Source organism: Nestor notabilis, unplaced genomic scaffold (assembly GCF_000696875.1).
Source record: "Nestor notabilis isolate BGI_N333 unplaced genomic scaffold, ASM69687v1 scaffold28033, whole genome shotgun sequence".
Taxonomy (NCBI): domain Eukaryota; kingdom Metazoa; phylum Chordata; class Aves; order Psittaciformes; family Psittacidae; genus Nestor; species Nestor notabilis.
The window spans coordinates 1-10,893 of NW_009922797.1; the positions used below are offsets into that span (position 1 = coordinate 1).

Below are 10,893 nucleotides of genomic sequence, written 5' to 3' on the forward strand. Positions count from 1 at the left end.
CGATGCCTCTGGATCTGCAGGAGCGTGAAGAGATTCCTTATGGACCACGAGGAAGGTACGAGCGGCGCAGAGGGGTCGCGGTGGGAGGAACGGGTTTAACTGCCAGAGGGGAGACTGAGAGGGGAGACTGGGGGGTTCCTCCCCGTGAGGGTGGGGGGACACTGGGATGGGCTGGATGGAGAAGCTGGGGCTGCCCCAGCCCTGGCAGTGTCCAAGGCCAGGCTGGAGCAACCAGCTCTGGTGGAACCACATGAGCTTTAAGGTGCCTTCAACCCAAAGCACCCTGATTCTACCGGTATCAGCACCAGTGCCAACTCCTGTCAGCAAACCCCTGCCACATTAAGCAAAGCAACATCAGACTTTACTCACTCTGTCACTTTCTGAAGGCCAAATTGTCATGGCTAAGAAACGCTGGGCCACTATGGGGAGTAAGCAGATAGCAATGGATAAAATCATGGTGAGCCACAGGTACGGTTGTCGCAGGGCATTTGGAGCAGTTCCTAGGCATGAAAAGAGCAAAAGTGAGGTTCTGAGATGATCATTCAACTCATTGTAACACACGAACAAGACACTAAAAGGCTCAGCTTCTTTCCTGAGGGTGTAACACTCGGGTATTGTGTTGTGTAGCACAACATCAAGCTTTGATTGAGACTTTACTATGAGGAGAGCATAATAGGAATGAGTTTGTAAAGCACTTTTCCTACAACAAACCCATGTCCAAGCCCTTTTGCTTCTCATTTGTGGACTCTAATTGCTGGATAATGCCCAATTCCAGCTCATTTTGACTGATAGGGAAGGAATACTCCCAAAACCACTATGTTTTGGCCATAGTTCTGGGACAAGAACCACAAAGCACAAGGACTCACCAGTGAACTGAAAGCCAGAAGGGAAGAGAACGTGGATTCCAGCACTGTGGAAGTCAAAGGTGATGCCAAAGTAAAGTGCAATACTCCCAAACACCGAGAAAGCATTCACAAAGGTCCAGTAGGACGTATCCAAACCAATCTGAAAGCAAAGCAAAGCTCCAAGTGAGCAACTCCTCTGTGGACTGAGTGTTCTGGTGGAGTCCCCTCTCAATCAGATGCAGAGAGAGCATCAATAGAGAAGAAAAGACCTAAAAGGGAAGCTTTTTGCTTGTTGTCATGGTTTGAGTAGTCAAAAGTAGACCCAGAGCTGAGGAAACTGAGCTGACTTGCCTGGAAGTTGACCACAAATATGAGAGAAGAAGCTGCTGTGACAGCAAAGGACTGATAATCTGATGGTGCTTCCCCATCCTGCCCCATAGTTTTCAGGTAGGCTCCGTACGGGATGAAGAAGATGATCAAGGAGGTGATAGCTCCATGAAGCAAACTCAGGAAGAACTTCTTGTAGTTGAAGAGTAAATCCTTCTGGCCCAGCACGTAGAGCCTGGGGAAGCGGAGGCTCAGCTTGTCACTGACGTCCTTAGGAGAAGAGAAAGAGAAGTCGTAGCAACTTCTTGTTCTTGGTGTAAGCTTCCAAGGATGGGCTGGCAGAGACCTGAAAGCCCATCCAGCTCCAGCAACACGGACAATACCTGGTCGAGCAATCCAACGAGGAGCACAGGGAGGCTGGAGTACAACACGTTGTAGAGCGTGATGAACCAGTCTTCATACGCTGTCTGCAGGAGAAGAGGAGCCTCAGGGGTTAATGATTCCTGAGAGAGCTCACACGTGCTCTACTACAGCTTTACATGGCCTGTGCCATGTTTACTCAACAGGCAGCTGCACCTTAGCTCAAGGCTCTGGGTGAAGGTGCCCTACTCCCTCCAAACCACCCGTGTTACCCGACCCGGAACGCTGCTGGAACTGGACACATGGAAGTGCTCAAGGCCAGGATCAACCTGGCCGAGTGGAACTAGATGAGCTTTAAGGTCCCTTCCAACCCAAACCACTGTGCACCTACACGAGGTGTCATTAACCACCTATTGTCCTGCAGGGACTATGGATGGCAGCTTCAGGTTCCCATCACTTCCCAGCTTAAAGTTTTGCTGTTCTACACCCCCTGATGCTGTCACACACAAGCAGCCTCCTTACCTGGGCAGAAAAGCCATTGAAGAAGGAGTACCAGATGTGGACCAGAGTAAAAGCAAAGTTCTTGTAGAAGAAGTATCTTAAGAACTTGCACATCCTGATGTAGGACCAGCGCCCATGGACCAGCAGCAGCCTCTGGAGGTAGCGGAACTGCCCGAAGGAGTAGTCACTGGACATGACAGCTTGCATCCCTTCCTGGCCACTGATCCCAACTCCAATGTGAGCAGCTACGTGAATGAGACACAGCCCAGCGTGAGCAAGGACAAGTCTTTACCAGTTCTGGGTGCTTCACGACAGAAAGCACAGCCCAGAAGTGTCGTTCCCACTGGGATGCGTTCTTTATACTCCCCTTTTGTAACCCACAAGAGGCTACAGATGGAATTCAAGCCCCTTCACAGGGAAGGTCCATAAAATCCACCAGGAAACCCCACTATCCATTTCCTGGAGGGAAAGCACAGATAGAAGCAAAGAGAGCCCAAGTGCTGAAGTTAAACAGACGGAGGAGTCTTCTCAAAGAGCAATAGTGAAGAGACTGCAGAGGGAGACCCGGAGGAGATCTTTCCTATCAGGAGAAGCTTTGCAACTGCCTTACTTTTGATCATGTTGACATCATTGGCACCGTCCCCAATAGCCAGCGTGATAGCCTTCTTGTACTTCTTCACCAGCTCCACCACCATGGCCTTCTGCTTTGGAGTCACCCGGCAGCAGATCACAGCCTTGCACTCACAGGCCAGGTCCACAAAGTTCTGCTGCTGCTGCTCTTTGTAAGCCTCAGCCCTGTGTCTCTTCTCCCTCTGCTTCTTTTCCTCTTCTGCTGTCCTGGGGAGCTTCAGCTTCAGCTTCTTCTTCTTCTTCTTCTTCTTTTCCAGCAGGATTTCATTCTGGGTGACAACAAATGAGGAAATCAGGGAATCAACCAGGTCGGAAAAGACCTTCAACATCATCCAGTGCATCCAGCACTGCCCTAAATAGGCAGGAGAACATCCTTGGTACATACCAACCAGGAGCCAGTGATTATCAAAGCACGATCCCTACTGCCTTGGAAGAAGGGCTCATTCATTCCCAGTGAGGAATGTGCACTGGATCCAGCTCTGTTCCTCTGGTTTTCCAGCCTTGTTTGAAGAAGAGCACTGGATATAGAGAAAACAAGGATAAACTTGCAGCTGGATCAGTTCCAGCCTTAAAATCTGCACGAAATAGGTGCTGCAAGGACTTTTATTGCCATGTATTAGGTGATGGCCTAAAGCAACTGTGCAAAGAGGTTTGCCAATAAGGAAAACGTTGGGAAAATGACTCGGGAATAGCTGTGACACTTCCAAAGCTCTAGTTCTTCTCCCAATCCCACGTTGCTTTCCCTTGGGACTCACCATTCTTTATGCCTGAGCACTAACTACCTTTTGGACTTATGGCATAGGTCTGTCTGTGTTGGGGAGCATGGGATGAGGTGAAGGAATAGCTGGGATAATGCTGGAGTTCTCACAGAGCGAGAGCAAACCTTGGCTACTACTCAAGATTTGCACTAGGGAGAGACCTGCTTAGCTCAATCCAGGCCTGGAGTCACTGTGGGACAAACATAGGGCTAATGTTGTACAGGGAAGCATTTTCCCTGTGCTCTCCACTTGCCTGGTGTCTTCTCCGTAGCAGATGGTGGTTTCATCTGTCAAGAGCTCACACGAAAATCCAATGTTTTCAGCAGTTTCTACAATAGAAAGTAAGAAGAGGAAAGGATTTACTTAGGAATGGTGCCAGGAGCAAGTGTTAGGAAGTACCCCAAGTGCTCTGAGGTAGTTCCTCAAGTTGTGTTTCAATGAGAAGCTCCCTTTTGGTGCCACAGTGGGGATGAAAAGGGAGAAACAACCATCATACAGAGCACAGAGAAGCTGGGAGATGCCATTCCCCTTGTCCCATGCCTCCATCCCTTGGCCAAAGCCCCTCTCCCTCTTGTGTTATCCCAACATATCCCGCTTTTAGGATGAAAACCCACCTTTTTTGTCACCAGTGAGCACCCAGATTTTAATGCCTGCTTTGGAAAGCCTGGAGATAGTCTCGGGAACTCCATCCTGTAGCTTGTCTTCAATAGCCGTTGCTCCAAGCAGCTGGAAACGCATCAGAAATAGAAGCAGTTGGTGTGGTTCTAAAGGCTGAGAAGATCTAAGCCCAAATAACTTCAGAGGGATCTGGCTTTTCTATAGCAGCACATTCAAAGGGTCAAACTTGACTTACAAGCAGGTTCTTTTCTATTTCCTCATACACTTTGTCCAGAGCTTCATCACGGTTTGTGGTGGCCACACTGGCCTCCAGGAACTTCTTATTCCAGGCTTCAAACTCCTCAGGGGTGATGTCTCTGTAGCACAGGCAGAGGGTCCTCAGGGTTTCACTGGCAAATACCTGACAGGTAGTAACAAATACCTGGTTACGGCTGATTGAAGAGCTGAGGAGTAAGGTTGTAGTGAGCAATAAGGCATCTTTAACTTAAGGCAGGCGGCTAAACCACACACGTACATCCAGTGCTTCTTCTGTGGCTTCTCTCTTGGGGTTCCTCGGGTGCAGGCGTTCATAGATGACTGTGTCAGCCCCTTTACAGTATAACCTGATGTTTCCTCCTGATTCTCTCACTGTGGGGTAAAAGAGGAGAAGAGGGACAAAACGTTAGAGTTTCAGGTGGGATTTTGCAGCCCTGGTGCTGTTAAATACCAAAGCTTCAAGGTGATGTTTCTTCTTCATCATCTCTAATAGTGTTCACTGAAGCATTTGGTGGACAAATGCATTTGCCCTTCCCTTTCATGCCAGGAGAAGGCATTTAAACACCCAAGAATCATTTTGCTCTCTAAAGCTACATGGATTAAAATCAGCCACAGTCTCACACACTGCAGCTTCTCCTCCGTGTACTTTGCCACCTGTGCTGTACCAGGTTGGTTGCAAGCAGCTTACCAATGACAGACATCCTCTTCCTGTCACTGTTGAAGTCCAGGATAGCAAGGACATCGTATGTCCTCTCTGTGCCCAGTTCACTCAGAGTGATGGTGTTCTGTGTGCGGGATAGGAACACGTAGCCAAAGTTCCTGGCTGCTGTAACCAGGGCCCCTTCATCTGGAGAAGCTGCCTGGTAGTTGAGCTGACCTGTTCCATCACAACAGTGGCAAGAAGAAAAATACATCCATGGCTGTTACTCTTCCACCCTTATTTCTCACATCCATGACTCCCACCAGAGCTCTTTTGCCTCTACATTTACTAACTCACCATCAGAGATGTCAACCATGACAGTGTGGCAAATGGCAAGCAGAAAGAAGAACTTGTGTATTTCGGGGTCCTTGCCACCTTTTATCTGCTCTATCAGGTAGTGATCATAGAAGGAGAACTTCCCATCTGCATACACATTCCAGCTGAAATCCACTTGCTGCTCAGAAAACAGAAGGAGAAAGAGGTGGAGTCACCTCCTGTGCCATTGCTTTGGCAGGGTGGAAGGAGCACTCCCTGTTCTACACAGCCAGGTCACACCAACCTACCTCTGGGTGGCTCTGGAGCTGCCCTGCTCCATCCCGGCAGTCTCCTGCAACGCAAGGACCACGGTTAGGAGGCACAGGACACAAAACCCACTTGACAATGTACTCCAGACACGGCCTCACCATATCTCTGGCCATTTATGCAACACTTCTTGAAGGTCATGATGTTCTGCGTCAGGGTTCCTGTCTTGTCAGAGAAGATGTAGTGGATCTGCCCCAGCTGCTCGTTGAGGGTGGTGGTTCTGGCCTTGGCTGCAGTGTCCTTCTCAGGGTAATACATCTGCAGGTCCCAGTTGATGAAGTAGCTTTGGCCAAACCGGATCACTTCCACACTAAATGGAACCAAAGGGATGGCCTCATTCCCAGTGTTTTAACCTCCTTCCCACTCTCCTCCAAGGAGAAGGTTGGAGGACTTCAAGCATGTTACAGGCAATGTCAAAGGCAAAGTTCTTCCTATTTCATGGACCTGTCTTTGAGGAATTACCCCGAAATAGGATTTTTCCACCTTAATTTGTTTTCCAAGCAGGTTCCTTCATGGACTGCAGGAGCAGCCTGAGATGTTGACCAGTAACAGAAGTCAGTTCAACCCTATCACCTGTTAAAGGCCAAGGCGTTACCTACCTCACATAGAGGGAAATGGGCACCATGGTGTTGAGGACAATGATGTAGCCCCAGAAGTTCAGGAAGCCTCGATAGGGAGGACTGAAGTCTTCAGCATCATAGAGGTACCAGGATGAGTTGCCAACCTGCTGCTCCCAGTACGTGTGGCCAATGGCAAGGCCAGCTGACAGCAGGATGAGGACAATGAAGATCTGTGGTGTACACACAGAGAGGGAACATGGTTCCTCAGTGCCCATTCTCTCTGTTCTCTTTGAACTGAGCCCACAGCTGTGCAGGTGGAACACAAAGACTTACAGTATAAACCATGTAGTTCATCAGGGAGTCAATTTTGGTCCTCTTGAATCTGGTCTTTCCACTGTTCTTCATTATTTTTGTGTCAGCACCTACAGATGAAGAGAAGGAAATGATACCACACACCAGCAAGAGCTAAACCTACTATTTTACAACACTAAGACGTAAATCCAGTCACTACTTGTAAGATGAAGATGCCATTTCACTCCCCAGGGCATGACTGAGTGAGTAAATATTACACATGTTCCTCCATACCTGCATATATGACCATGCCGTGGCAGAAGTCTGTATTTCTGATCTTACATCCACGTAGTAGGATCTTATCAGCATCCAGGGAATAACTTGTGTTCCTCCAGAACAAAGTGCCTGCAAACTTATCCAGTCTGTTGTTTGGTTCCTCACATTCAACCAGACCTAAATGAGGAGGAGAATACGTTTAATAAACAGCATTGATTTGTCCCAGAATAGAACCAGTTTTACTTCATGGGGTTGGGGGTTGAGTAAATGAGTGCTCTGGAATGGGTTGGAGTGGAAGGGACCTGAAAGCTCATCCAGTTCCTTCCACTGGCAACACCTCCATCCCTACTCATCGTGAGCTGCTGGAGCAGTATTTGAGCAGTTGTAAGGATGGAACAGTACCAACCATCAAAGTTTGCCATTGCACCTTCCTCCTGCAGGTATCTGTGTGTTACCTCCAGTGCCATCTTAAATTTCAAGTTGGTTTCCCTAAGGAGAAAGGAGAAAGGGATGTGGTGTTGTCTTCCCACTCACAGGGAATAAGGGAAGTTGAAAGGAATAAAGTCCAGGTTGCAACTGCTTTGTGGAGGGAGTATCTTCTTTGTAACCAGCACTGAGATCCTACAAGACTGATGAAGTCACCCTTCTCCAGGCTGAATAAATCCAAGCCTTTCTTCCATGTGTGATGTTCTCCAACACTCCAACTCCACCAACTGATCCCTCACCAGTTTCTAATGATCTTTGAGCTGTGGGAATCAGTTACCAGGTCTGAATTGCTCACTTCTTCCTCTTTTCCCACTAAGGCAAAATGAAATCCAAGGAATGCTGAAACAGAGCCTTACCCATCTAGCTCGGCTGTCTCTACATAGCACAGGCTGTTTGGTTCCGAGCTGGATAACAGCAAAATATCAGCCTAGAACAAGAAGGAAGCATCAAGGGGAGATGGTTATCCATGGTCTCCCTGTAAATCCAAGGGGAGACTCACAGAGAGCTCTGGAGAACCAGAACCCAAGTGTCTAAAGCACTTACAGGAACAAAAGTGTTCTTCTTCAGACGAAGGATATCCCCAACTTTGATATCTTTCCATTTTGTGCTCTTGAACCTAATAGCAGGAGAGTTTAATACAGATTACTCTTACCCTGCACTCTATACACCTTGTAATGGATATTACACTTCATCTTGGTCAGGTGTGGTTTTCCCTTTGGAAACTGCCTTTTAGTTGAGGGTCTAACTTAAGAGGCCAACCTACCTCTTCCCTCTTCACCCACATATAGTCCTCCTCCTCTTAAGTGGCTCTTAGCCCAGGTTTAGCACCATAGAATTGAGTTACTCCTTGGGGTAATTCTCTTCCCTTTGCACTCAGGTTTCCACACAGAGAACAAGGAGCTGGTTTCAGATCTTAGTACCAAGGCCACAGAGTGAGGAGGGGATCAGTACAAACCTTCCATCCCTGATGACTTCACATCTCCTGTTATTCACCTCATTGTCCATCCTGTGGCGAGCCTGAAAACAGGAGTAGGGAATGTTCTGCCTACCAGTTACGGATATTACCTGCTTCCTTTGCTTTTCGAGCAATATAAAGTGCTTCTTACTATGTCATCCACCAGGTCTTTGACTGCAGTTATCCCCAGCACCAGGAGTAAGGGCACCAGTGTTGTGTACCACGACAGGGTTGTTATCTGGGGAATTGACTACAAGAGGGACGTGAAATCAGTTCAATTCAGAGACACTCAACACATCAGACAGAGGTTGTGAGGCTGATGTTACTCAGCTGAGTAATGAGCATCTCAGACTCACCTCCCAGGTGGGATTCCCTCTGTCTTCCTTACCTGCAATATGAGAAGAACAAGGAAGTAGAAGTTGGCTGCTCTCTTGAACTGCTCAAAGAGATTCAGGGGTACAAACGTGATTGGGTTGTACTTGTAGGTCTTGATGGCATTTCCCTGCAGGAGGCAAGCAAAGAGCATTGAGCACAGCAGATCCTTCTCACAGTACAAGTCTACAATGCCTTCGAGCAGGGAAATCCTCCCTCTCAGCTTTGTTGGAGTTGTTCCTTTCCTCAATATGGGTCACCTGAATGAAGCCAGGCACAAAAAGAGCCATTTCAGTGACAGTAACAGGCCACAAAAGCATCTCAGACTGAAGCTTTAGCTACACCAAGGAGTAGAAAGCACTGCACCAACGTGGAAAGCTTAGGGCTTCTCCTTTGGTAAATGAAGTGGCCATCTCCATCTCCCCTCTGGCAGGTTAAAGCCATTCCCCTTGTGCTGTCCCTCCATCCCTTGTCCAAAGCCCCTCTCTGGGTTTCTCGTAGCCCCTTTAGCTGTTGGAATACTGTTACTAAGAGAGTATTTCCCTATAATTAAACCAGAGAGAACTTACTTTGTATTTGCTTCTCTTGAAGCACAGGAATATTGTTCTCTTGAACTGGGGCTGCTGGTAGAAGTGGTGGTCGTTTGCTTTCACCTGCCAGCTGCAGTCTGAAGAGAGAAGATCAAAACCTCCCTGTCAGCAGGGAACAAAACGGGTTCTCTCTCTAGTGCCACCTTTTAAAGCAGCTTCATTTAAACGACCTTTTAGGCTTAGGTTTTCCAGAGGTTTCCAGGCTATTTGTCCTCTTCCTGCCCCTACATCCCTTGTCCCAAGCCCCTCTCAGCTCCCTCAGGCCTGCAGCGGGAATAGCCCTGTTCATCCTGCACCCACAGCCACCAGCTGAGCCCTGCCCACATCGAAGACATTCCCACTTGGAGTCCTCCAGCCGGTTTTGGAGCCAGCCCCCAGGAGGCTTTTCCTGGGAAGGATAAGGGGATAAGGAGCAGGGTTTGGAAATGCAGCTTTCCCGAGCCATCAGCTCTTCTCTCCAAGCCACAGGAACTGTCCTGCATGGATGTGCTTTGGCTTTGATGGGATTGGTGTGACCTGAGAGCATCCAGCACTGGGGAGCACGGGAAGCTGCAGCAGTAATTCCTCACCTTTAAAGGAACATCAAGGGAAAGCCATCAACTAACCCAGAGAGGCTAAAGAGGAGCCAAAAGATGGACAACGTGTGTCAAGTGCTTACAAGCTCTCTGGTGAGAGCACTGGCTTCCCAGGCCTGCTTGGGAACATCCCACCTCCTTAAAGCTCTCGCCCTAGCTCCTAGCTCCAAGGAATTCCACTATATCCCTAGCTCTGGTCCACAGCCGGGATAACAACTTGGGTGCTATTCACTGTGTGGACAGCAGAGCCTTGTGCTTCCATGGAGCTAACGGGGAGAATCCAAAGTCGTGTCTCATTTCAGGTTCTCTCCCATTCCTGTGAGGGGGGGATGAGAGCAACGGTTGTGACGAGGACTCCGGAAGATCTGAGGGGTGAGGAAAGTGCCTTTCTTCTCTCGACTGGGTTCCCTCAGTCATCATAAACCCCCAAACTAAACATGTAATAGGTGGTTCTAACCCAAACCCTTGTACTGGTGGCTCTCAAATGAGAGGTGCTCAACTGCCCTCTACTATCTAACCAAGCCCTCTCATTTTGGAGTAAGTCCTTCCACTGCAACCCTGAAAAGAAGGGGTGTTCAGGGGAGTTACAGCCTTTCCCTGAGCAGAGGTTAACACCACAGAGGTTCCTCCATGAGGTTCCTCCTGGTGGCAGCACCCATGGGGTTCTGTGAACTCCCCTCACCTTCCTGTACTTCTCCAACTGCTGCGAAGACCACTAAGGGGCTACAGAAGGAGGGCTGGAGGTGACTGGGAGACTAAGAAAGCAGAAATACATACAAACCAGTGACTGAACGGCTTGTGCTGCTTCCCACTCTCACCTTTCCTCAAGGTGTCCCTGCTCTCCTGTGTGTCCCTGTTGCCGTGGGGCTGGCCCGGTCCGGCCCCAGGCTGCTGAGTGTCCAGTTCCTCCTCTGTTTCATCGTCACTGTAGGGCATCACCTCATCGTTAGGCTGAGAATCCTCCTCAAAGGTGGTCTCCGAGTCCCTCTCCGAGGTCATCTGAGCACCCTGTGAGCACGGCACAGGAGGTAGGGCAGGAGTTAACCGGGCAAGCGCTGAGCCACGTCCCTCTCGTTTCACCTACTGGTGAAACCAGTGTCAAGTCATGAGGCAGCTCTTGCCCCAGCATCTCCTTCGCTACTGCTCTGTGTGAGGAGCATCCCGCGGGATGGAGGAATGAGGCAGCATCACTCCCCGTGGCCGTTCCATGGT

At 49.0% G+C, this 10,893-nt stretch overlaps 1 protein-coding gene across 1 annotated transcript; it reads right to left on the reverse strand.

Moving 5' to 3' along the window:
• Nucleotides 1–369: 369 nt before the first annotated feature.
• ATP8B1 (ATPase, aminophospholipid transporter, class I, type 8B, member 1) lies at nucleotides 370–10,680 on the reverse strand (the record flags this gene model as incomplete). The annotated part of the gene is made up of 26 exons (XM_010011814.1): nucleotides 10,500–10,680; nucleotides 9,086–9,183; nucleotides 8,533–8,646; nucleotides 8,296–8,394; nucleotides 8,145–8,206; nucleotides 7,733–7,805; nucleotides 7,546–7,616; nucleotides 7,110–7,192; nucleotides 6,722–6,880; nucleotides 6,470–6,558; nucleotides 6,176–6,366; nucleotides 5,678–5,886; nucleotides 5,558–5,601; nucleotides 5,292–5,448; nucleotides 4,983–5,171; nucleotides 4,554–4,666; nucleotides 4,275–4,439; nucleotides 4,036–4,147; nucleotides 3,675–3,750; nucleotides 3,049–3,181; nucleotides 2,644–2,932; nucleotides 2,055–2,278; nucleotides 1,556–1,639; nucleotides 1,197–1,442; nucleotides 867–1,005; nucleotides 370–500 (listed from the first exon to the last, which is right to left on the reverse strand). Coding segments are annotated over exons 1-26 (3,531 nt in total), but the record flags the coding sequence as incomplete, so codon positions are not given.
• Nucleotides 10,681–10,893: the final 213 nt, after the last annotated feature.